Here is a 27,184-nt window from a genome sequence, read left to right as displayed (position 1 = left end):
CTTGTGCATTCATCTTAGAACTTAGTGCTTAGTTAGGGTTTATGGATTAGCACTTGGCAAATAAAACTAAAGCCTCAATCATTCAGGACCATCAGGCTACTGTTAGCTCACAGAGGACTGTCTGCAAGAATTCTTTTTTTTTTTTTTTAATTTTTTTTTCAACGTTTTTATTTATTTTTGGGACAGAGAGAGACAGAGCATGAATGGGGGGAGGGGCAGAGAGAGAAGGAGACACAGAATCGGAAACAGGCTCCAGGCTCTGAGCCATCAGCCCAGAGCCCGACGCGGGGCTCGAACTCCCGGACCGCGAGATCGTGACCTGGCTGAAGTCGGACGCTTAACCGACTGCGCCACCCAGGCGCCCCTGTCTGCAAGAATTCTTGACAATAAATGCTTGGTTCTGACCTTGACATGTTAGCTCACATAGGCCAGAAAGGGAATGAAATAAAACTATTGTGCAGTAGGGGGATGTACATTCTTGTAGAAATTTTACAGAGATTTTAATCCACAGAACATCTCCATGAAACAGGTATTATCATCCCAATTTTATAGATGGACAAAGATCCACAGAATAAAATGTCCCGTTTCCAGTAACCAAGTGGCCGATACAGGGTAAAAAGCCAGGCTTGCCACTCTTGACTTGCTTTACCTTATGGATTAGCCTATAAATGTGGAATTAATTAGTTTGGAGACACTATATTATGACGTTTTGCCCTTTGCCCTTCTTCTCACTGTCATTTATGAAAAAATATTTTAGTTCTGTCTTTCCAAGTATTAAGAGCTTCATATTAATTAACTAGATGGGAGAAATCTTTTTACAATGTGTGAGCATATCAAGTTATCACATTGTACACTTTAAATAGCTTACAATTTTATTTGCCAATTATACTGCAGTAAAGTTGGGGCGGTGGGGGCGCAGGAAGAGCTTTATAGAATTTCAAGCAAATATTGAAGGTGATTTGAATCACCTTTAATCACTTACCAATGCCCTCAGTTCCTCCCCAGTCACCTTTCAAAGGGTTAGCACTTAGAGGAAATTTAACACATGTTGAGCAATTTCCAAGTTTAGCAAAACTGAAAAGGTAGGCCACAATGTCATGGAGAGGGGCTATCAGCTGTAGAGTTAGCTTTAAGGCGTGAAAAGCTGCCTGTGGGTATAACCAACACAAAGAAATATTAAGAAGTTTCTAAGACACATATAAAAATATATGAGCATTGATGGGGATAATATCTTTGAATAAGAATATTGGTTAAACATTTTCACGATATAATATAGGATAATAATTACAGGTTAATATCTAAAAAACAGAACAACAAAACTATTCATGAACCAGGGTATATGCCTTTGGACAAGGTAAGTCCTGGAGTGAGGCATTTAAAGCAATGTGTTTCTCTTTGTTTAAAACCATGGTGACCAGGGGCGCCTGGGTGGCTCAATCGGTTAAGCGGCCGACTTCGGCTCAGGTCATGATCTCGCGGTCCGTGAGTTCGAGCCCCGCATCAGGCTCTGTGCTGACAGCTCGGAGCCTGTTTCAGATTCTGTCTCCCTCTCTGACCCTCCCCTGTTCATGCTCTGTCTCTCTCTGTTTCATAAATAAATAAATGTTAAAAAAAAATTAAAAAAATAAAACCACGGTGACCATGAACACAGCACAATGTGTTTGTATGACCACTGATAGGTTACGAGGATCACAAATAAATTCCTAGCAGGAACCCATATTCAGACAACATTGCCCTGAGGGAATACCTATAAGCAAAGCATAGACATTTTTCAATGTTTTTAAAACATGCAACCTAAACCCTGGATCTTAAATATTAATGTTCAAGTGAAGAAAAAGTAGAAACGTATGATCTAACTGAAAGAAGGTAGTATTTTTATGTATATCTTAAAAACACATAAAATTCTCCAGTGAAAGAAAGAGTTGGTGTATTTTTAATTATTTGAGGAACCTCCATACTGTTTTCCATCATGGCTGTACCAACTTACATTCCCATTCACAGTATACAAGTGTTCCCTATTCTTCACATCCTTGATAACACTTGGTGGTCTCTTGTGTTTTGACAATGGCCCTCCTAACAGGTGTGAGGTGATCTCTCATTGTGGTTTTGATTTGCATCTCTCTGATGAGTAGTGCTGTTGAGCACCTTTTCATATGCCTATTGGCCATGTGTAGGTCTTCTTTGGAAAAATATCTATTCAGGGCCTCTGCCCATTTTAAAATCAGATTTTATTGTTGTTTAGTTGTGGAGTTCCTTACATATTTTAGGTACTACCCCCTTATCAGATACATAGTTTGCAAATATTTCTCCCATTCTGTAAGTTGCCTTTTATTTTTGTTATTTCCTTTGTTAAGCAGAAGCTTTTTAGTTTGGGGGTAGTTCTGCTTATTTATTTTTGCTTTTGTTGCCCATGCTTTTGGTGTTATATCCAAAAAGTCATCACCAAGACCAATGTCAAGGAGCTTTTCCCATTCTCCTCCGAGAGTTTCTGATGTTATTTTTAGTCTCTAATCCACTTCAACTTAATTTTTGTGAGAGGTGAAAGATTTTGTGAGGGGTCCAGTTTCATTCTTTGGCATGTACAACTACTATATGATCCTCTCACTTCTGGGTATGTATCCAAAATCAGTATCTCAAAGAGATTACTACACTCTCATGTCTATTGCGGCATTGCTCATAACAGCCAAGCTATGGAAATAATTGAAGTGCCCAGTAGATGGATAAATGGATAAAAAATGTGAAACACACACATGCGTGTGCACACACACACACACACACACACACACACACACACAGAGAAATATTATTCAGACATGAACAAAAAAAGAAACCCTGCCATTTGCAACAACATGGATGAACCTGGAAAATATTATGGTAAGTAAAATAAGCCAGATAGGAAAGACACATATGGTACAATCTCACTTATATATGGAATCTAAAAAAACAATAAGTTGAGCTCATAGAAAGGTGGTTACCAAGGGGTAGGAAATGGATAGGTGTTGGTCAAAGGGTACAAATTTTCAGTTAGAAGATGAATAAATTCTGAGGATCTAATGTACAGCATGGTACCTATAGTTAATAATAATGTATTGCATATCTGGAAGTTGTTAGCAGAGCAGGTAAGTGTTCTTACCACACACAAAAGAAGGTAACTATGTGAGGTGATTGGTATGTTCATTAATTATGGTAATCATTTCACATTGTACACATATGTCATATTGTACACTTTAAATATATACAATTTATTTATTAGTTATATCTCAATAAAGCTGGGGCATGGGGAAAGAAAGGGAAAGAAACCTAGGTTGTTAAATAGGTGTTCACTTACACAGAAAAATTAGAATGTTTCCAAATTGCCATTTTTCAACACTGTACTTAGTAAATACATGAGTGCCCTGTGCATTTCTAGATCTACTCCTTTTTTTTTTTAATGGTTACTAGTAAGATAGGCACACAGAGCAACCCCTCAAAAAATAGGCTGATTACCAGGATTGTGATCTCGACCTGTCATTAGCTTCAGGGCATCAGAGTGGCGTTTTCATGAAGGGTTTGGGAGGAAATTGAGGATTAATAAGGAATGTGGGAAGCTTGAATTGTGTTCATTAATGACCAGGGAGAAACAGAACTCAGAAAATAATAAGGCCTAAGAGAAATAATAATAAAGCAGGTAAGAATATTGGGGGGCCGTGTGAAGATTTCAGTTATTAGATATCCCTGGAAAAAAAACAAGAGATGTTCTCTGAAATTGATGTGCTTATTAACCACAAGACATTAAAAAACAAAAAAACAACAACAACAAAACAAAAAACTCAGCCAGTTTTCATTGTGGTACACATTAAAAAAAAAAATACAAACCTTTTCTGGCAGAGTTTTGAACATAACCAGCACTTCAGAAGGATGGGGTATGAACCATAAATTGAGGAAGACTTTCCCGTCAGCAGACAGCAAACATCGTGGCCGGGGCTGAAAACTCCTGCAGCATTATAAGAAAGTTTGGATAGGCACAGCATTTCTCTCTAAAAAAGAGGTGGCCCCAGCGTGAACTATTTATATCACTGCCCTTCAGCCGCAGCGCCAGAGTCTGGATTGTGGTGACACATGAGCCGGGCGTCGGAGCCTGGGCCAGCAGGCCTCCTTTCCAGGCCGCTCACAGGTGGCCCTGGCTATAAATAACTGTGGAGAAGAGCAGTGGGGCTGCTTTTAGACTCAGCTGTGCTGGCGGAAGGAGTGGGCACGGAGCGAGGGAGAGGTGAGGTAAGAAAGCAAAGGGAGAACGTGAATTAGGTGGCTAACATCATTCTAGGCGCTACATGTTTTCTCACTTAATTCTTATGACAACCTTGGAATGTACCTCTTTTGTTCTTTTACAGATGAGGAAACGGAGGCACTCTGAGATCTTGCCTGTCCAGCTCCTAAGAGATGAAGTTTGAGATTTAAATGCAGATCTGTCCGGGTCTAGAATCCAGGCTCTAGAGACCTGCCTCTATTTTCCTTCCTAGCCTGCCATGTTTTTCTCCAGACTCTTGCCTTCTTTTCCTTCTTTTCCTCCTGTGCTCTCCTCTTCCTCCGAATACCTTATTATTTGTAGGCAGCAGTATAGCTGTCTCTTTGTTGCAGGTTTATGTACAAACACATAATTCACGTATGTCTGGTTTAAGAATTTACACAAGCCCAGCTACCTACTACCTGGCCTGAGGAATAGAATGTCGTCAGCTCCTTTGATGGCCCTCTGAGAAATCACCATCCTGAATTTTACATTAACCAATGCTAGTTTTTCCTTGTAGTTTTACCATAGGTGAATAAACCATTAAAAGATTATCTTGTTGGGTTTTGCCTGTTTTCGACCTTCATACCAATGGAAGCTCGTGATCTTTGTATTACACCCACTGGAGGAAGCTGGCATCTTGACTTGGTTTCTATATCATCTCAGGACTTAAGTGGCCCACTGTAACAGAGGGTGGGGTGAGGGAGCGGTTTCCCATTTGAATGGATTCGATGCCTTTATGCCTAACTGTGTTCATCTGGTGTGAAAATGGTGCTATGGGCAGTTAACAGGTGTGGGTTCTAGCATCAGAGGACCCCATTTTGAGACCAACTTCCATCACCCACAGCTGTGTGGCCTTAGATGAATTACCATCTGAGTCTTTTCATACATAAAATGGGGATAATGATTCCTAACTCACAGGATTGGTGTAAGGAATACTTTTTTTAAGTACCAAAAAACAAACTAAAGATAAAAAAGAGTGCCAAGCATGTGAAAAGTATTTTATAAATTGTGAGGTGCTATACAAAGTTTGTTATCATAATTTATATTATAACATAAAGTTTGTCTAGCAGTGGCCAAGGCTGGGTGGGGAGCAAGGGATGCTTGTGCCCTGGTAGAGAGACACATAGGAACCCCCAGGGTTATTTGTTAAGAAGTAGGAACCTGTCCATGCTAATGAGAGGATGTCGTAGAATTGAGGGTGACAGGGAAAGGCCAGAGACTAGTGCCACCTCAGGCCTGTCTTGGTTACGCTAGACAAGGCAGCCCTCACAGACAGACAGACAGCAGAAGGAGGTGTGCAGTGGGTGTGGAGCCCCCACCCTCACATCGTCCCCTGCCCAGGGCCCCTGGGGTCCACCTCAGCCTTCTACTCTCCCCCTAGTCCTGGACAGCTGTGTTCACTCTTCTGGCCAAAACCACCATCTATTCGCCAGTGACATCTGACTTCACATTTGCACACCTGGTCCCCTCCACAGCTCCAGGCTTCCAACTTGCTTCCTTTTGGCTGGCAGTGCTTCAGGTCATCTCAAGCAAAAAAAAAGCAAGAACTGAACTCCTTACCCTCTTCCACCCCAGTCCTGTGTCTCCTCCCATGTTAAAAGAACCACAACCCCCAGTCCCAAAAACCAGAAATCAAGGAGTCATTTTTAGACCCTCCCTCCTCCTTTACTCCTCAGGTCCTACTGATTTCATGATCCCCTCATACTTGTACCTGATTTTCATTCCCACTTCCATTGTCGATAGCAAGGACTCTCAGTGGGAGGGTCTCACCTTCTATGGGACATTTTGGAAACCATAGGGGTGGTTTTTGGCTCCTGTTACCGTTTCTGGGTCGCTGGGAGAGATTCAGATGACCCCTTCCACTTACTGAAGTAAAATGTAATTCATTTTACCTGAGGGCTGAATGTTTTCAATATCAAACATTCTGAGTATGAGACTTTTAAAATCATTACAACTCTACGTGAGGTGAATCATTGGCTTTAAACCTACCTTTCAAGTCTCAGCGTTTTAATCAGGTAATTTGAAGCTTGGGAACAAAGGATGGTGTTAGTTTGGAGAATTTCCCTTATTTCAGCAACCACAAAGTCAGACTATCCTGTCCTGCAGCAGATCAAAGCCAGTGTAATCCAGTCTTATCTCTATTGTTCAGTTCACAATGTCCAAAGGTGCCCCAAAGAAACATTGAATATCAACAATAAAAAGTCACCAGGCCTGTGGCTGAGCACACAGAGGTTGCAGGCCAAGGGGCTGGCAGCAGCAGCATGGCTGAACCAGTCCTTAGCCTCTGAGGAGCATATAGATCCCAGGAGCTGCAGGGCCCTCTTCCAAGTGTTATCCTGTACTTCTCATCCACTATGTCCTTCCATTTCCACCCCTGCCTGCAGCTGAGGAAGGGCAGAGAGAGTAGCAGGAAGTTTTGGTTGCAAAGTTCAGGAGTTTAGCCTGGTTTTCAGCCCTACAAGGAGGATTCCTCCCCTTACTCGTAGATGACCCTTCAATTCCCCAGCCTGCCAGTTCCTTGACCTGCTCAATATCATCCCCCTTAAACTTAATTCTCCTTTAGCCACTCACTTGGGGGCCACATTCCAGACCTTGTCGTTACTTGGGACCACATCACCTCCAAAGACTTAAACTCAACATCCTAAGTTCCCATATCAACCTTTTATCCCTGTTTTTTCACTCACTCACTCTCAATAAACCTCCTTTATCCCCCCAACATATGCTCCGTGATGTCATCCAGCCCTTTGGTCCTTCCCTCAGCTCTTCCATCTGTCAGTTCCATTTTGAATTCTCTCCCTTCCCTGCCCAGACTGGGTCTTGCAGTCGAGCACAGGAACCTTCCAGTCTCTACTTCTTTGTACTCACTACCCAGCTACCTAGCAAAACCCCAACTCTGAATCTCACCAGCTATTATGCTTTCTGCTTCCAGTTGCATGCTGCTGAGCACAGCTGGAGGAGATCATACCACTAATTGCACTGATACAACAACAAGTAAATGGTTTCCAGCCTGAACAGTGTCACCCCAGGACAACCCTTATTCTTTCTTTTGATCAGCTTTTATGCCCATTTCCTTTTCTAATAATTCCAAGTCTTCTTTCAGCCTCATACCAAACTCCTGCCAGCAGATGGTGACAAGGTCTGTTATTACATAATTGAATTAAAGGCTACTGGCTGGAACCCCCCCTACTTCCTGTGGGCCCCTCCCCACCCCCATCCTCCCGTCAAAGGTGGAGGTACACACCTGGGATATGAAATGAAGGCAGCCGCTGCCCTCAAGGTTCTTACATTTCTGAGGCAGCTAGATATGCAAGCATGATTTATGATAGAAGCATGGTGTAATGGAAGTACACTTGACCCTTAAGCAACACAGGGGTTAGGGGTTCTGACCCACCTCAAAGGTGAAAATCTGTGCACAGCTTTGCTCCAAAACTTAACTACTAATAGCCTATTATTGATCAGAAACCTCACTGATACATCAACAGTCAATGAACACATATTGTGTATGTCATATGTATTATATACTATATTTGTATAACAAAGGAAGAGAAAGAAAAAATGTTAAGGAAATCATAAAGAAGAGGAAATAAATTTATAATACTCTAATATATTTATTAAAAATCCATGTATAGGGGCGCCTGGGTGGCTCAGTCGGTTGAGCGGCCAGCTTCGGCTCAGGTCATGATTTCGCGGTCCATGAGTTGGAGCCCCGCATCGGGCTCTGTGCTGACTGCTCAGAGCCTGGAGCCTGTTTCAGATTCTGTGTCTCCCTCTCTCTGACCCTCCCCCGTTCATGCTCTGTCTCTCTCTGTCTCAAAAATAAATAAACGTTAAAAAAAATTTTTTTAAATCCATGTATAACCGGACCCTTGCATTCAAACTTGTGTTGTTCAAGGGTCAACTGTATAAGAAAGTGCAGTGAACATCCAGAATAGGAAGTATCTGAGACCTAGTGGGAGATTATTGGACGAATTCACAGCTGAGGCTTCTGAGCTGTGATTCATTATCTCCCTCTCCACATTTCTTCTTCTTAATGGCACTGACATTTTTTCCCCATTTAAAGAAATTGTGGCAAAATATACATAACATAAAATTGGTCATTGTAACCATTTTTAAGGGTACAGTTCAGTGGCATTAAGTACATTCACGTTGTTGTGTGACTATCATCACCATCATCTTCAGAACTTTTTTCTATCCTCCAAAATGGCAACTCTGTACCAATTAAATAATAATTGTACTGCCATCTTTTTTTTTTTTTTCCCAAGTCAGAGACTCTGGGTGACACCCTAGATTCCTCCTTTTCCTTTAGCCTCCCATAAATCCAGCACCTGGCCAACTGATTTCACCTCCTAAACATCTCCTGTCTGTACAGTGTCAGTAGCTTGCTCCCCTTTTTCCTGTTGTTGAAAGACAAACACCAGACTTCTGGATCTTGCCCATTGTTCTGTACATTTTACTTCCCATTGCTCATCCTCCCATACCCTGGGTGGGAGCCACTCAAGAGTCCACCTCTCTGTGCTTTCTCCCAGCTTGAATTGAAGTTCTTTTCCTTGTCCACTTGAAACACCAACCACCCTTAAAGACCCAGGTTTAGTATCCCCGTTTCCCTGCAGCCTGCCTTGCTCCCCATCCCCACCTCCCCAATCCTTTAGATAACACTGAACATTTCCTGATGGATACTTTCATTATACTCTTATCATATCTTATTCTTTATCACAGTGTACTGTAATTACCTATTTCCCCTTGTCTGAAGGGCAAGAACCATGTCTATCCATTGCTGTACAGCACTTGGCACCAAGGTTGCCATGTACTGCTGTTCAGGTTGTATCCTGAGGCAGCTAGCAGTGGTCAATATCCAGCCTATCTTTTGCTTGCCAAGCTCTACACCCTGCCCAGAAGAAGGAGTGCCTTCTTCTAATGTCCATAAAGCACCATATGGGATCATGGTGGCTCTACCTGTCACACAGTAAGGGTTCGATTAATGTTAGTATTCTCTCTCTCCCTTCTTCACTCCTCCATCAGCCAACTGCTCTTGGAGAGTGGCCAAGCATCATCCCAGTATCCAGATTCTAGTCTCTTCTGGAGCCATGAAGAGCAAGGAGCCCTCAACGGACATCTTTCTTGGGAAGAGAACTCCCTCTGGCTCCTCTTCTAGAGAGACTTTGGTTTGAGGATATGGTAGTCTTTGTTAAAACTAAACACAGTACATTACAGCCTTTAAAGGATTAGGTAGCGTCTTAGAATTTTAAACCTACCAAATGCATGGGGTTCTTCTGGGTAAGGGATGGCAAACACAAGCAGGGAAGCCACCTTTCCCTTGTCTTTGGCCATGGCAGACATCGCCAATCAATTACAACACTCTCATAAGCTTGGAACATCTCAGAATCCTCAGCAGGGCATTAATTGTTAGAACTGATATTTAAAAGAAAACTTATTTTTTATCTTCCACCTAATCCAACTCCATATTTTAGGAATGCAGTGAGTGAGGACCTCTGTCTTCCATGACCCTCATTCCCCAACCCTGTCCTGGGGACATCTCTAGTTAAACTTGCCCTGGGGTGATCCCCATCTATCATTTCATGAACTTTCTTCAATGGTCCCTTTCTGGGAAGTCTTTACATAGCAGTTCCATTCCTTGGAATCAACCTCTAGACACCCTAACACTAAAGATCTTAGCATGTTTAACTTCAGAGAGCTGCTTCCATTTCCTCACTCATCAGAAGAAGAGTTTGAGGTTCAGAGATTGAAGAGAAGCAATTTGCCTGAGACATCAGGGCACCTTATGACTAAGCTGGGTAAAGCCTAAATATTCTAACTCCCAGGCCATGGTTCTCTCTACCTCCTTGTGGCTGATGTCCATTTTTATGAATACTCAGTACTTGGAACCACAGACTTTGGAGTTAGAAATAATCTTCTATACTACTTCAAGTTTACAAAACTTCCACAAAAGACAGAAGTTCCTTTCTCTATTGCTCCATTTTCTGAGGTGCAGTAAAAGGGACATGTTAAAGTCTAGATAGTTTAGGGAGCAGGACACAGGTATAGTGGAAAAATACTGAATCATTATCAGTCACTGCTCATCCACTGCCTGACTAGGACTTGGACTCTGGGTGTGTGCTCACTTTGCTCACACTTTTATTGACCAAAACCCTGCCATGAAATTACCACACACTAACTGGCTAGGCTCATTCCCCCTTAAATGACTGTTTCCCCTAATCTTTAGGAAACACACAGTCATCTAAAATAAGCAATAAAGGAATAGAGCAAGACCTGCAAGTTAGAGAGATTTTTTTTTTCTTTTCTACTTCCTGACCTCATTTGGTTGCTTCAAATAAAACAGATCAGAAACAAAAACAGACTTCCTAAACACAAATGTAGTGAACTTGTGGTTAGAGTTCTGGAAACTATTTTAAAAATTTGATCCCAAACATAGATTAGGCTTACAAATGGCTTCCTTGGCTAGTGGGTAGATGAAATAATGAAACTAAGAAATCTTAGGGGATTGTCCTGTGATCTTTCATATGAGAGAAAGACACTTCAGCCTCATTGGGAAACAGGTGCCCAGTCAAACCCTTCAGCAAAATAGTCAGTCTGCTGAGGTATATTTGCCCTACCCCTCCCTTAAATGCATTCTTCCATTAGGTAAATCCTCAAGTCTACCCAGGTGAATGCACTGGCTGAGCTCATGGGACAAACACTGGTATCCACAAACTGGGTGCCTTATAAGTATAAGGTAGGCCTGGTCGCTATTTTGGTAGCCAGCTGTCAGTCAGTCAAGGGCTTACAAACTCAAGTTTGTTCCTTCTCCAGTGCTCTCTAGCCTGTTCTACCATTCCTCCCTCTTTTTTGGTGAGTTCCAACTTACCTGTCACCTCCTCTTTTTTTTTTTTTAATTTTTTTTCCCCACGTTTTTATTTATTTTTGGGACAGAGAGAGAGACAGAGCATGAACAGGGGAGGGGCAGAGAGAGAGGGAGACACAGAATCGGAAACAGGCTCCAGGCTCCGAGCCATCAGCCCAGAGCCTGACGCGGGGCTCGAACTCAGGGACCGCGAGATCGTGACCTGGCTGAAGTCGGACGCTTAACCGACTGCGCCACCCAGGCGCCCTGTCACCTCCTCTTTGAATTTCTCCCTGAGGCCCTGGGCTACAGTTAAACACTCCCTCTTGTGCGTCCTCACAGAACATTTCGCATAACTCTAGCAGGTTATCTTTAAAATCTTTGAAGTTACTTTTTTGTTCACAGAGCTTTTCCCCACTAGACTGAATTTACTGCCAGAGTCCGTGACTTACTCACCTTCGTAACCCTGGCACATGGTGAAATGTCTGGTACTAAGTAAGCACTAAATAAGTAGTAGTTAAATAATGCATGAAGAAATACGTGAGCGAAAGAGTGGTCTGATACAAATGTTCTTTCAATTCCCTTTCATCTGTCTGTTCTATGATCCTATTTGTTGAATATCACTATTACTTGGCACTAAGCTCTGTACCTTATGGGAAAGAGTAAGGAGGAAACAAACTTACCCTACAGGATGTTTTGCTCCCCCTTGGAGGCTGCATAACCGTGTAATACCCCCCACCTTTTTTTTTTTTTAAAGGAAATGTGGTTGCTGACTGCACAGGTATGCTAACTCCTCCATCTACTTGAGTGAACTCTAGGCAAGGTGAGTTAAGAATAATTGAGAAACTGGATAAGGCATGAAAAGGAAGTATGGGAGCAGCTCTGCTCTTATCATTTAATACCATTCTACATGCATTTTTTTTTCTCTGTAAGAGAAATACAGAAGGACAGATTTATCCAAGCCACTGGGGTATCAATGTTGTGTGTGTGGGGTGGGGGGGTGGGGGTGTGTTTCTTATTCCTTCTGCTCCATTGGGTAAAATATTTGAAGCCAGGACAGCTCAAGATCAAGTTTACTTATTTGTTTGCTCATTTTAGATGCTGGCTTATGTAAAAGGGTGTGACTGGTGAAAATCTCTGGGATCTCCAGGGGAAAACAAAACTACATAGATTGAAAAAGCAGTGAAATAGCCCATAAACACAGAACTTGTTCTGGGTTCAAATACAAAGATACTGTTATTCTTGGAGTGTTAGCTCTTTCTTCTGCCCTTCTGAACCAAAAGACCAAGGTCAAATGCAGTAAAGAAAGCAATTCCCATACCAAATGTAACATGTCTCTTCCTTCTTCCCTGGGAGGCATAGGGTGTGTGGGGGTGGGGGGTGGGGTGCCGCTGGGAGTAAAAAGCTCTAAAGGAATTTACACACCTGGGGTCAGCCTTGAGGCCCTCCTTGGAGTCTCTCAACCCCTTCTTTTCTCGTGGTTGCCCCACAATGAAAAAGGTGTCCCTGATAGCAGGGAAATCTTCCAGCAGGGCTCTCAGGCTATTGCAGTATGCCATGATCTGACCCCGAAGAGCATAGTGAGACATACGGCAGTTCAGTCTGAAAAGTCAGAAGAGATGATATCCAGAAGGTGAACCAACGTTTTTGTGTCATTCCCAGAAAGATCTACTTCCCTGAAAGACCTTTCAAAGAGAATAGAGGACCTCATCCAGAAGAAAGTTCTATCTGGGTCAGGTTGCTATTGCCTGAAGGCAGAGGCATGGACCTCTTCAAAGCACCTCCTGGCATTCGCTTCTGATGCTCTTCTGTGTGTCAGAGGATAGTTTGGTTTGGTTTTACCCAAGAGAATTGTGTGTTTATTTAAAAACCAACCACCTGATTCATTGTCTGGATTTCTGTGTAACACTGCAGTTTACTGACTTCACAGTCAGAGAAATCAGCATATGTTGTTCATATATACTATACTTACTTCTGACAGTATTCAACTATAACGTCTCTCTTGACTTTACCAATTTCATCCTGCGATAAAAGAGAATGACAGTTCTTCTATTAGAAGGCTGGCTATAAAAACTCTCCATCCTAGTACATGTATACATACTTATAGCAAACTTAAGGCAGGAAAAGCCCATGCGGTTGAGATATTCTTTCTGAAGGCCAACTTGCTGTGAGCCTCTGTGGTTCTCTCTCCTTCTTGTAGACCTTGCTGAGTATGCCAAGAATGCAAGACCCTGACTAGTCTTTACCTGGGCCATTTCTCAGGGTTCTGTTTGTAAAGAGCAACCTCGAGGGATAAGGGAATGTCTCCCTCCAGGAAAAATAGTAAGCTTGCCATTTAAAAAGAGGTGGATTCCTCAAGTTCAGTGTCATGAACCCAATGAGTTGTGACAACTCAAGCTCAGTGTCATGAACCCATTGGTTGTGACAAAAACCCAGTGCATGAATCTAGGCTCCTCCATGTTGCCCCCTTGGGACTTGGGAGGCAGAGGGAACTGATAGAAACATGAAGCTCATGTCACTTGCTCTGCTGTGAGTCATAAAGTTCTTTGTCTCTGATCTAGGAGTCTTGTGTCTTCTAATCTGACAGGCATTGGATAATCCTGAAGAGCAGTTAATGAGCTATAACGTTTTTCACTTGGTCAATATTTTTTGAATATTGTAGTAAAAAAGACAATTGAATATCTCAATTACTTATTAAAAGGAGTCCTTTGCCTCCATTATTACTCAGCAGTAATCTAGAAGTCTGGCCTCCCTTACATCCCATTTGTAGAACTGGATTAGGGAAATTTAAGTCTTTCCTTTTCAGTCACAGATAGGGAAAAAGCTTAGAGTTGTAGACTTGTGATTTATCTCCCGAATAACTATATATTAGTCTAATGACTTCCTCCTCAAAAACATTAATGAGTAATGAAATGATATTCACAAAATTAAGCAATACTTTTAACTGATTAAAGGCTTAAATTTTATAATATTTTCCAATAGATTATGCTAGCATAAAACCCTTAAATAAAAACATGCATTAGCATCTGGAAAACCAGATAACACATAAATTCGATAGTAAGAGCCCTTGCTCACCTGTCTAAACCCCTGAACACCTGTGGGTTATTCAGGAGTGGGCTAATGTTCCAGAGCAGGTGTTGAAACTAGTTGTGTTTAGAAAGTGACAAAATAACATGTGGTCTTGGAAAAGTGTACATATTTTTAAAAGTAGACTGCAATTACCTTGAATTACTTCCTCTCTATTTCTTATTGAATTCCCTTTTTATAGTTCTTTATATTTTCAATAGTCCTATCCAAATAGGCTGAAAGCAACAGATTACAAGTGAAGAATTTTTATTTGCTCAAATGTAAAACACAATGAGAGCTTTATACTCATTTAATGTGTCCTTCTCACTAAACTCACATGGTTCTTCATTCTGTCAGCCAACGTTTGTTTCCTGAGGAGGAAGGCGTTCAGCATCATGTCCCGCAGCCCCACCTTTTCTAGTTGAATAGACACAAAAGCCTCTGGCGCCCTGACAAGTGAACAGAGACATCTGAGCCCAAGGCAGCAAGTAAGTGGACATATTATAAAAAGACAACTCAATAGCTTGCTGGAGGACAGGTATACCTGGGGATGATACTGGGCCTTGCAACAGAAGAGCTGGTAGCTCTGTCTCCATGCTTTTCATCTTCTTCAAATGTTTACAGTTATAGCCACTGGGGATGCTGATGTGTCCCCACCCTCCTTGGGGCTCCCATGTGCCTGAAGCATGTGTCAGCAATCCCTCCTCTGTTCCAAACTTCGTTGCCTGGCTCGGTGTTTTTACTACCTAGGTCCCTTTGTGCCCTCCTGGCCTCTACTGCAGGGGTCCCTAGACTGAAGAGGACTCTCAAGGGTCCTCTTGGCTAGACATATTGGTCTTAAATGTTCCACCCACATGTTAGGACTGTGAACTCTATTCGAACTCTGGCCACGTGTCAAATTAATGGCATCTTGGGTAATAGAGCAGTTTTGCTTATTATTTTTTCCATTTAAAATCTTTCAGAATTAAGCTATCATTGGAAATAGTCAGAATATTTATTATCAAATACAAATATCTCTCTCTGTCTTAGTGAAAAGAGGTCAAGACATAATAGGACTTCCCTGATTTACAGCCATCTCTCTGTAGAGGCTGTGCCTTTCTGATAATGCAGCACCATATTATTCTAAGCAATAGTAAAACCCTTGAATAGTAAGGTTAGTTCTGTGTTTTTCAGTTTAAGATAAACACGGAAAGTTTGGAGAGGCCGAGATCCTTGTGTTCTGTCTATATTTGAAAAATATAGAGAGAGGGAAGACAAAGAGAAAGGAGGAAAAAGGAGAAGAGAGGAGAAAAGGGGTTGAAGTAAGGAACCATTGATAATTGTCTTTCATAAACTGTATATTGGAAGAAGTTGAGCCTACTTAGTGTTCATACAAGGTCTTCATCACAAGGTCTTAAAAATTAAACACGTGCTAGTCACTTTGGGAACTTAGGCATCCTTCAATACCAAAATACTATGTTATTAATTGATTTAAAAGAGAACACTTTTGTTATTTTAAACAAATCCCTAGTGAAGTACCTTTTGGTAGCCTGGAATCTTTCCGAAGGATGAGTGAGGGTGTCTGGAACTTTAGGAGTTGGGGCTAACTGCAAGTTGTCTATGCCATTCACAATTCCGGAATTTCTTTTTCTGGCTGGACCCATTCCACCATGATTTCTCAGATCTGAACTTGTTTCCTAAAATGTTTTAAACCGAAGAGAATGGAATTATTAAGTTTGTTGGATTTGTAAGCTCTGTAGTACTCGCTGTGAAATTATCTCACAGCTGCAACTGACCCCAAACACATGTAAATGCTTGAGTATGTGGGGTGGGGATGGGTTGGAGTAGAAGGGAGAGAAGAGAAGGGAAACCGAGGGGAGAAGAGGAGAGAGTAAGAAAAGGAAGGGAAAAGAGATTTTGTACAATCTAAGGGTGAGGGAGTAAGTGTAACTATTTTCCAGAATAAAGTGCAGTTGTCTAAATTGCCCTGAAAAAAGTTCTCCATTCTACAAGTTAGCTAGTTGGAGTGCTCTGTGTAGAGTGGCCTGTTAAGAAATACTGCCGGTAGATTTCATGGCTGCAAGGTCTGAAAAACCGAGGCAGGGTACTCATTGTGGTTCAGCATAAGCAAATGGAGGTGGGTTATATATGCTGTCATGCACAATGTAACGATAAAGGGCAGGGGAAGGGAGGGTGTGGAAGAAAAACTTTTCTGTGGTATTTTGTTGTGGCAACATAGGTGGACTGATGCAGGAGCAGTAAACACACACTGCTTCTATACGTCTATCACCCTCTCAGTCCTTAACTCTGGACAGTCTTGCTTTCAAGCAAGTCTTGCTTTCAGCCCCATTAGAACTTCTCTCTCAGTTGGCAATGAGCTTTTGAGGATGTCAAATGACCTCATCTTCATCCCTGCTCTTCTGGTTCCTCCCTCTACATTTAACTCTATCAACTTTCAACTTGTTATTTTTTCCCCCTCTTCTTTTAAAAACAATAGTTTCATTGACATATAACTGACATTTAATAAACAGCATATATTTGAAGTGTACAATTAGAAAGTTTTGGCCTACGTATACAACTATGAAAACAACTCTGCAATCAAAATAATGACCATCCCTCCCATCCAGCCCTCTTCCTCAAGCAACCACTGCTCTCTGCTTTCTGCAACTATAGATTAGAATGCATTTCCTAAATTTTATGTAAATGGAGTCATGCAGTATGTACTCTTTTTTTGTATGGCTTCACCCATATTGTTGCATATCTCAATAATTCATTTGTGTGTATTGCTGAGTAGTATTCCATTGTATGGATGTACCACACTTTGTTCATCTATTCACCTGATGAGGGACATTTGGGTTATTTCCAGTTCTTGGCTATTTTAAATAAACATCTGTGTATGTTTTTGTATGAACATGGGTTTCCATTTCTCTTGAGTAAATACCTAGGAGTAGAATGGCTGGATCATATGGTAAGTGTATGTTTAACTTTTTAAGAAACTGTCAAACTGTCTTTAAAAGTGATTGACCATTTTACATTTCCCTCAGCAGTGTATGTGAATTCCATACCTTTCACATCCCTGCCAACATTCAAAACAGCCCGTCTTTTAAATTTTAACCATTCTCATGGGTGGGTAGTAGTTTCTCATTGAGGTTTTAATTTGCATTTTTCTAATAACTAATGGTGATGAGCACTTTTTTTCTGTGCTTATTTACCATCTGTACATCTTATTTGGTGACTCATTTCTTCTTGAAACATTCCCCTCTTTTGGCTTTGGTAGAAATGCACAATTTTGTTTCCTTCCTGTCTCTCTGTCTTTTTCCTTCCCTCCTCCCTTCTCTCATTTCCTCTTGTTCCTTTTCATTGTCTCCATCGTTATTCCTTCTTATTATACCATCAGCCATCTTTCTGTCCCACACTTATAGGAAAGCATATAAGCAGACACACACATACACACACACATATTTCTATATATGAATATATTACTATATATTCATATATAAATATATCCATATACCTATAATGATACCAATATTGATATAGATATCCCTAATGTCTTTACACCCATGCCCCGTGCCCTATCCAGTGACTTTCAACATTTGCTTCTTGAATAGATCTTAAGGAGTGACTCATAATCCTCTCAATCTCCATTTCAACAAGAACAACTCCACTTATATTTGTTTTATATACTGGTATTCTTTACAAGATTAAAGTAATTGAATAGAGAATTCCTATGTCAACTATGTATGAAAACCACCAGTGATGGTCAAGCTGGGCTCCTCATTTTTATCTAGTACCCATCTGCCCTCTCTTGTTTCCATGCCTGTGTTATCTGAAGCTGTTCTCTCTGCCTGTCAAAAAGCTCATCCTTTGGGTTTTCCCAAATGCCCCCTCTCTAGGCTGCCCTTCCTGGTTCCCCAGATGTGACCTCTCTTTTCTTTAAATTTCTTCTATAGCTTGTTGAACCTCTTTTATACCTTGAGCTTAAACCCTTTGTGAGTCTGTCAGCCTTATATACACTGGTCTATAAGTTCCTTAAGAGCATGAATTGTTCCTCAGTATTATCTGATGAACCTAACTTACAGGATGTACTGAATTAAGATTTTGGGGGTTGAATTTTTAAAAATCAATATAACTCACTGTATCCTTATTTCCTACTTCAGTATTTAATTTTATGGGGATTATTATCGAGCAGTAGAAGCAAGGAATGAGTATTCTTGCCATACTCATAAATTTGTACTCTCCTATTAACATGAAGAGTAGAAATAGATAGAAGCTGACAAATGTGATAATGGATAAATATGGTATATTTAGGGCAGCTATATAGAATCTATAAGACTTAAAGAATGTTTAAGGCCATTTGGAAAGTTGATTTCCTGAAACTATATTTAACTTTACTGATGAATATACATACACATGAGAACTATACTATTGTTTAAAAAAATTGGGTAAAAATCCCTATGAACTGATTTGGAGTGATTCCCAGGATATATTGTTAAGTGAAAAAACAAAATCCAAAAGAGTATATATGTAAATAAAATCCCAAACCCCTTCATGATAAAATCATTCAACAAATTAGGAATCGAGGGAAATGCCCCAACCTTATAAAAGGCATCTATGGAAAAACCATAACTAACATCATAATTAATGGTAAGAGATCGAAAGCTTTCTCCCTAAGATCAGGAATAAGATAATAATACCCACTCTTGCCATTTCTATTCAGCCTTGTACTGGAAGTTCTACCTAGGGCAATTAGTCAAGCAAATGAAATAAAAGACATCCAGATTAGAAAGGAAAAGGTAAAATTATTTCTATTTGCAAATGACATAATCTTGTGTATAAAAAATCCTAAGTAATACACAAACACAAGTAAACTATTAAAACTAATAAACTAGTTTAGTAAGCTTGCAGGATACAAGATCAATATTCAAAACTCAATTGTATTTCTATACATTAGCAATAAATACTCTGAAAATGAAATTAAGAAAAGAAGTCCAGCAATATAATAAAAAGAATGAGAGATATTTTGAAATTAATTTAACAAAAGCAGTACAGAACTTATACACTAAAAACTACAAAATACTGTTGAAAAAAATAAAAAAAAACCCTAAACAAATAGAAAGACATCCATGTTCATGGATCAGAAGACTTAATATTGTTAAGATGGCAATAGTATCCAACCAAACTGATCTACAGATTCAATGCAATCCCTGTCAAAATCTCAAATGGTGCTCTGTGTGTGTGTGTGTGTGTGTGTGTGTGTGTGTGTAGAAACTGACAAGCTGATCCTAAAATCCATATGAAAATTCAAGGGACTCAAAATAGCCAAAGTGATCTTGAAAAAGAACAAAGTTAGAGAACTCATACTTCTTAATTTCAAAACTTAACACAACTCTACAGCAATCAAAACAACAGTGGTACTAACATAAAAATAGACATATAGTATAATGGAATAGAATTCAGGGTCCAGAAATACACTGTTATGTTTCAAGCCAATTCATTTTTGACAAAGGTGTCAAGACAATTCAATGGGGGAAAGATCAGTTTTTTCAACAAATGGTGCTGGGACAGCACACCACATGCAAAAGAATGAAGTTAGACCCTTTCCTCATACGGCATACAAAAATCAACCATAAATAGTTACATGCAAGAGCTAAATGCAAGAGCTAAAACTACAAAACACTCAAGAAAACAGAGGAGTAGATCTTTGTGACTCTGGACTAAGCAGTCGTTTCTTAAATATGATACCAAAAGAATGAGTGGCAAAAGAAAGAATAGGTGAATTGGATTCATCAAAACGAACAGCTTCTGTTTCAAAGGATACCATCAAGAAAGTGAGATGACCCTCAGAATGGGAGAAAATATTTGCAAATCATATACCTGATGAGGGACTTGTATTCAGAATATATAAATAACTCTTACAACTCAATAATAAAAAGACAAATTCCATTTGACATAAAGGGCAGGGAATTTGAGTAGAAATTTCTCTCATGTGCCAATATGCACATGAAAAGATGTTCAGTGTCATTACTAATTAGAGAAATGCACATCAAAACCACAACAAGATACCATGTCACTCCTAATAGGATGGCAAAAATAAAAAAGAGACAATAACAAGTGCTAGTAAAACTCCAAACGTATGTCCTTGCGAAAACCTGCACATGGATGTTCATAGCAGCATTATTTATAATAGCCAAAAAGTAAAAACAACCCAGTGTCTGTCAACTGAAGAATGAATAAACAAAATGTGGTATATCCATATACTGAAGTATTCATCAGTAAAAAGGAATGAAGTACTGATACACGCTACAACATGGATGAAACTTGAAAACATGCTAAGTGAAAAAATCCACATATAAAAGTCCATATGTTGAATGATTCCATTTATGTGAAGTGTCCAGAAAAGGCAAATCTATAAGCCAGAAAGTAGATTACTGTTTTTTAGGGGCTGAGGGAACAGGGGGGCATGGGGCCTGACTGCTAATGGGTATAGGATTTCCTTTGAAAATGATGAAAATGTTCTGGAATTAGATAGTGGTGATGGTTGCATGATCTTGTGAATTACATACTTTAAAGGAGTAAATTTTATGTTATGCGAATTATATCTCAAAAACAACCTACGAAATCTGGGGAGGGGGGAAAGGGGGTATGCATTGTTTGTTACCTTTTGTAGAAAAAAGAAGGGACAAATGTCTCTGTTGATTTTTACAAAAAGAAATGCAGGAAGAGTAAAACAAAACAAATAAAATCATATCTCTACAAAGGGTAGGGGTAGAAGTACAATATTTTCTGTTGGATGATTCTAACTAGTCAATGTTACAGAGTTACATACAAAGAGAAAAACTGTTAACAAATCACGAGAAATTAAGAGACCCTGTAAAGATTTGGTCATGTGTTGACTCACATTAGGAAAAAAAAGGAAAGAAGGGAAAGAGGGAAGGAGAGAAGATAAAAAGATAGACAAGAAGGGGAAGAAGGAAGAAAGAGAAGGAGGGAAGGGGAGAAGGGGAGGAAGAAAAGAAGGGAAGAGAGAAGGGGACAGGCTAGGAATGGAAGGGGTATCCTAGCATCAGCTGGCACATAGTAGCATGCCTCAGGGCTCTCTATCTTACAAGCTGACCTTCACATCAGCAGAACAGCCCCATCGGGACGTGTGATAGAAGGATGCCTGTTGGACAGCCACCATCAAAGCATTTTTCTGAGCAGCTTGGCATGCAAGGGTCACTTGCATGTTTTCCACTCCTGAATGGAATAAGAGCTAAAGGAAGAAAATGTGAAATATTAGGAATTTCTGCCATAAAGCAAGAGGTGAAGTTGAGGGTTTGAGATCAACACTTATTTAACATGTAAACATATGAATCCAACTGACGGATGTGCTGAGATCCTTGTTCCTCAGACATGGGACTGAACCTAGTCTCTCTCTAAGCACCATTTCATCCCATGAAGGCAGCCTGCAGGCCTGATTTGCTCTATAGCTGGACACCATCAGGTTTCGGGTCAGAAAAGGATGAGTAGGTTCTGATGAACTAGCAAACATGTGCTCAGTGGCAAACTTTTAAAACTGCCAAAATTAGATTAATGTTTAAAACACACACGTGCAAATACAAACCTACACATACTCACACAGAAGCAAAGAAATCCATCTGAATGGAAGGGGGAAAAAAACAGCACCAAGTTCAAGAAGATCAAATAAAATCTCCAATAACATGTACATATTTTAAAAATTTGGTACAAAGATGGTTCACTACATGTGCTTCTTTAAGATAGCTAGCAGTGGTTATTGCATGGGGTGTTGCAGTCTCTATGGTTTAAACCAGGCCAATGTGCACATCAAATAAGGTAAGGCTAGAAGCTTTTCTTACACAGGGGAGCTGAACTTATATAAATTAAATATTATTTTCTTTAAAGAAATACATGAGCAAATTGTTTAACTTTAGTTTCTTTAAAAACAGTAATTTACCTTAAGGATGGCTTCCTTTGTATAAAAGCTAAACTTGCCAACCTGGTTATCATCCACCTCAGAGATGGCTAACACAAGAGTAGTAGGAGAATATCTGCAAGAAGAAACATGACATTGTCTTGATGTACCATGATTTAGTGAAGAGATGCCCATTCTGATGGGACCGCATGGCATGTGATCAGTTCTAGGTGATCCGAGTGCAGATGTTATACAAGACTTGATATTTCTGCCCAAAGACCGAAGGGCTCAGAGGTCTTTTCAGTCCTTACTGGACTTGATCTCCTTTCAGTTTCATTGTGGTGACCACCTACTCCAAATTCTTTTCTGTTGATCCCCATTCCACTGTTTTATCCTGTTTCTGTTCTTACCTTCGACCTCATGTCCTCAGCCTCTTCACTGACTTGAACCCTTTCCTCCACTCCCTAAAGGCTTTCCAGTTCTTGCTCTCTTCCATTGCCCCAACAATCATCTAAATGTTCTTTGCAACCATGTTTATGCCTTGGGATATGGTCCTTTGTCCATACCTATGAGGCTTTGTTGAGTAATTTAATACCTATGAATCTTAGTTTCTTCATCTGTAAATGGAGATATTAAGTGGGATAATATGAACAAATGTGCTTTTTAAAATGTAAGTCACTATGCTCATGTTTGATATATGTTGTTATAACATCACTCCAAAGTGGCAACTCTAAGGAGTTAACATACATAAAATAAATGCAAACTCAAGAGACAAGATCCTTGGGTGCATAAACCTTCCCCTGGTAATTCAGAAGGCTCCTCAGATCTTGCAAGATCTTTGGGTCATTGTTGCGAGAACCAGTCACAGCTTGGCCAGGCCACAGATCATTTGGGCACTTTCTGGTGATTGGTTGATTCCACTTGAACAAAAATATGCCCTATTTTACATCAGTGTAAAATACCAGCTCCTGCAGGAGGCCCCGTAAAAACCCAGAGAATAACTTGGCTCAAGGTTGGAGATCCAGCCTCACCTGAGGCCTGCTCACACTTCCTGCCTTCAGTTTCTGTGAGACATTTCTACATACTTATGACAAATTGTTTTTGTTTAGCTAGCATGACAGGATAGAGCAAGAAATATTTTGCCTCCAGGGGACATTTGGCAATGTCTGGAGACATTTTTGGTTGTTATAAAAGGGGAGAAGGGGTACTACTGGCATCTGGTAGGTCAGGGATGCTGATAAGCAACCTCTGATACACAGGACAGCCCCCTACAAGAGTTATCCAGTCTCAAGTTTCAATAATGCCAAGGTTGAGAAATTCTGGGATACCATATTCTGTCATCCTAACCCAGCCCAAGGTCTCTTTGGAGAAGAGGAGACCTTTAACATATCAACACGTCAAAGTTAAATTTTGACAAGTGATCCACACTAGCAAAATAAAGGTGAATTTTCCTCCTTGGAATCAACTTTGCTTTCCTGTGGGGGGGTGGGGGGGTGGGCAGTACCACGAATCTCCAGGGATAGAAAGAAAGGACCCTCAGGGGAAGGGCAGACTAGAAAAGAAGGAAAGAAGAGGGAGACAGACGTTTCTCCTCAGCCCATATCAAAGGCTGATCCTGCATGGAAGAAAAAGATTCCTCTCCCTGACTTATAGACTCATGATCTGTTACTAGTAAGAGTGTTCTCTTTCTGGCAATGGGCTGAACATATGGGGCATGAAGAAGTTTCAAGGGTTTGAGTCCACTTCTGTTGCTGGTCAACAAAAGAATCTGACTGAGATACTGCCATACATGTTAGATTTGTACATTGTGTTAGAGTTTCAAGGAAAAAGCTGTTCAAAAAATTTAACTGACTTCTTCCTGGTCCCAGGGAAAGTGAGAGAAGGGATCTGGACTTCTGATCCATGGTTCTTGCCCCATGAGACAAACTCTCACACGCCTTTCTACCTAGAAGCAACACAGTCAACCTGTGCTGCTGAGTCTGTGATCTTATCTCATTTGAGCTCCCTGATCCGATTCTTCCATTGCTTGCTGTTTTTAAATTCAATTATCCCCCTTCATTGAGTTCTTCCCCTGCCTTATTAAAAAAGGAAAGAAAGAAAAAGGAAAAAAGAATGGCATCATAGTAGATAGAATATAAGAGGGGGGATTTAGAAATACAATTGCATTTGTGAGTCCAGTGGTGGTAGAAATTATTTTTCACTGGCCATTCATTCTACCATTACATTCTTTTTACTTGGACCTTCTCAAGGCTCACCTGTCCACTCGATCACTGTCCTCCAGCAGAGAGGTGATAAAAACAGGAGGTGGATGGTCCACTTTGTCCTTGTGTGATGCAAATTCAAAATGAACAGGCCTCAGATACAAATGGTACTCTTCAAAACCCATCTCCCATGCCAGTTCCTTATAGAGACTAAAGGGGGGAGGATAAAGAGCCAAGAGCATTTGCTATTATTTTCCACTAGAAGGAAAGTAAGTGGTAAGAAAACCCAAAAAATCTGAATAAGCACAAAAGCAAAAGTCAAAACAATAGTAAGCCAAGTCCGGAATGAAGTCAATGAGTCACAAAGGTCTTGTGTCTACTCTACACTATGACAGTTAAAAATAGCAGTTAAAGTAGGAGGAGATGTGCTTGGACACTTCCTCAACTCTCATTTCCTGCTGGCTTCTATCCTCAGAGCCCTCATGAGGTCACCAATACTGCTTTCAATACAAGGTTCACTATTTTCTCTCAGAACATTTCACAGCTGGTCTTTGTCCTCTCCTCAAGGAACACCTTTGTTCCTTTGGATCCAGGATCTCCATGCTCCCACCTCATGACCACTATCTCTCAGTCCGCACTGGCTTCTCTTCCTCTTCATTTTCAAATTCTAGTATTTCCTGGGGTTCCAAACCCGGTCCTCTTCTCCTCTTCTCTGTCCCCTTCTTGGGGAGTTTGTCTTCCAACTACATGGCCTAATGATAGCCCCCTAGTATAAGAGCCTATGACCATACCTCTGTCCTATCCCAACTCTGAGCTCTACTCCCACATTTACATGGCTTGCAGCAAGGCTCCATTCAGATGCACCTCTGGCATTTCAGCCTTAAGAGTCTAGAATGTCTTCCACTCCTCTCTCACCCACATCCTCACACATTTCTCCATTTTCAGAAATTGGTGCATTAAGGCTGAACTCAAAAGGCACCTACATTAATTTGCTAGGTTGATGTACCAAAGTACTATAGACAGAAATTTGTCTCTCAGTTCTGGAGGTTGGAAGTCTGAGATCAAGGTATTAGCAGGGTTCGTTCCTTCTGAGGGCCATGAGGGAAGGATCTGTTCCAGGCCTTTCTCCTTAGTTTATAGATGGCCACATTCTGCTTGTGTCTTCACATCATCTTCCTTCTCTGTGTGTGTCTGTGTCCAAGTCTTCTCCTCTTATAAGAAATACCAGTCATATTGGATGAGGGCCCACTCTAATAATTTCATTTTAAATTGACTCCCTCTGTAAAGACCCTACCTCCAAATGAGGTCACAATCTGATGTATTGGGACTGAGGACTTGGACATATGAACCTGCCAGAGGACAGTTTGTTCCTCAATAGTGCCTCTGTTATGAAGCTTTCCTTGACCCGCTTACAAAGAATGAAACACTCCATTTTCTGAGTTCCCATAGTATTTTGGTTATATGACTAAAATAGCATATTAAACTATAGTAGAAGTAACTTTTAAATTGTGAGATCCCTGAGATCAAGGATCAAAGATTATGAGGAGGTAGTATCATAAAGGTTAATAAACATCTTGACTCATGGTTCGAATTCTGTTTCTACTACTTTCTAGGTATGTGATCTTAGGCAAATAGCTTACCTTTCTGAGCCTCCACTTCCTTGCTGGTAAAATATTAGTAAGCTACTTATTAAGAATATTCTGGAAATTAAATGAATGAGTACACATAAAGTCCCCAGCACAGACCCTGGCCATAGCAGGCCCTTGGTAATGGTTTGTGGTAGATGATTGCACTCTTCAGGTATATAGGCACTCTCGTGGGGGACTAGAACACAAGGGAACTCATACATGTTTGCAACAAACCCTTTAATTCCATATTTTTCCTGCTTATGGAACATGTCCACTTGGATGTCTTTGCATCACTTCACACTCATACCTAAAACCTAACTCATTTATCTCTCTCTCTCTCTCCACACCCCCCCACCCCCACCTGCTTAACCTTCCAAACCTCTGTAAGGCCTGGATACTGTCACTAACTCATCCCTCTCCTTTCTCTAATCCTTCTATTGCTTCTGCTCTGCTATTCAACTTCATCATAGTTAAGAGCAAATCCAGTAAATACTTGTTGAGTATAAGTCAGGTCTCATACCAGGTGATGGGACACCATGGAAACCGACATGGACAGTGCTTTTGCAATCAGGGAGCTTACACTAGCAGGAAAACTGATAAACCAGTATTAAGCATCTAACTGAAAGGCAATGTGCTGAATAGAGAGGAAGCCCAGGTCTAGGAGGAGGGCCTAGCCTAGCTGAGTGGTCAGAGAGCCATGAGGGGGAGGCCTGGGTGGAGAATGAAAAAGTGGGGAAGGTGGTCATTTCAGCCATTTAGAAAGCTTGCTTTGACTGCTCTGGGGCACAGAGGGAGCAAGGCTTGTAGGCAGGGACACCTATGGTCTGTTCTCCCCCATCTGGATCCTCAGTCCCCGTACTGACCGAGCTAAGTGTACACTCTCCAGACTCATTTCTATCAGCCGGTGGCGGAGGGTCACAAGTTCCAGAAGTTTGGAAAATGTCTCCAGGAGCAGCATGTGAGAATCTTGGCTTTGGTTCTGTCCTTCGTCTGCTGCGGACTTGAGTGCAAGCAGACCTATCTCCTCCATGAGAAAGGGATCTCCCATTACTTTAGCTGAAAACAGCTGAAAGAAAATACTTTTTAAAGTATAAAAAAAGAAATTTCACATATTAAGAAAAAACACTCTCAGTGGCACAGACTCTGAATCCAGATTTCCTGGACTCAAGTCCTTGCTCTGCCACTTAAAAGCTACAAAATTTTGCTATTTCTCGGTTTCCTCATCTGTAAAGGATGGATAAGAATAATAACAATACCTAAGAGGAACAAGTAGACAATAATTACCTAAAT

At 40.7% G+C, this 27,184-nt stretch overlaps 1 protein-coding gene and 1 long non-coding RNA gene across 2 annotated transcripts in view; one reads left to right on the top strand and one right to left on the bottom strand.

The window, feature by feature from the left end:
• Window positions 1-27,184, bottom strand: part of LOC121029879 (uncharacterized) — a 158,122-nt gene that overhangs the window by 68,634 nt on the left and 62,304 nt on the right. The window contains exons 19-28 of the mRNA XM_040474338.1: window positions 26,758-26,960; window positions 24,321-24,476; window positions 22,108-22,201; window positions 21,268-21,405; window positions 15,690-15,847; window positions 14,509-14,620; window positions 13,078-13,127; window positions 12,531-12,707; window positions 3,856-3,973; window positions 983-1,148 (exon numbers count right to left, since the gene is read on the bottom strand). Coding sequence (XP_040330272.1) covers window positions 983-1,148; window positions 3,856-3,973; window positions 12,531-12,707; window positions 13,078-13,127; window positions 14,509-14,620; window positions 15,690-15,847; window positions 21,268-21,405; window positions 22,108-22,201; window positions 24,321-24,476; window positions 26,758-26,960 — 1,372 coding nt within the window. The remainder of the gene's footprint in view (window positions 1-982; window positions 1,149-3,855; window positions 3,974-12,530; window positions 12,708-13,077; window positions 13,128-14,508; window positions 14,621-15,689; window positions 15,848-21,267; window positions 21,406-22,107; window positions 22,202-24,320; window positions 24,477-26,757; window positions 26,961-27,184) is intronic.
• Window positions 3,980-4,828, top strand: LOC121029890 (uncharacterized). The gene is made up of 2 exons (XR_005789956.1): window positions 3,980-4,254; window positions 4,371-4,828. It is a non-coding gene; the product is annotated as an uncharacterized LOC121029890 (long non-coding RNA).

This window comes from Herpailurus yagouaroundi, unplaced genomic scaffold, assembly GCF_014898765.1.
Source record: "Herpailurus yagouaroundi ecotype Mexico unplaced genomic scaffold, PumYag 139, whole genome shotgun sequence".
NCBI lineage: Eukaryota > Metazoa > Chordata > Mammalia > Carnivora > Felidae > Herpailurus > Herpailurus yagouaroundi.
Note: the sequence above shows the minus strand (reverse complement) of the source record. Positions and strands in the feature narration are given on the sequence as shown.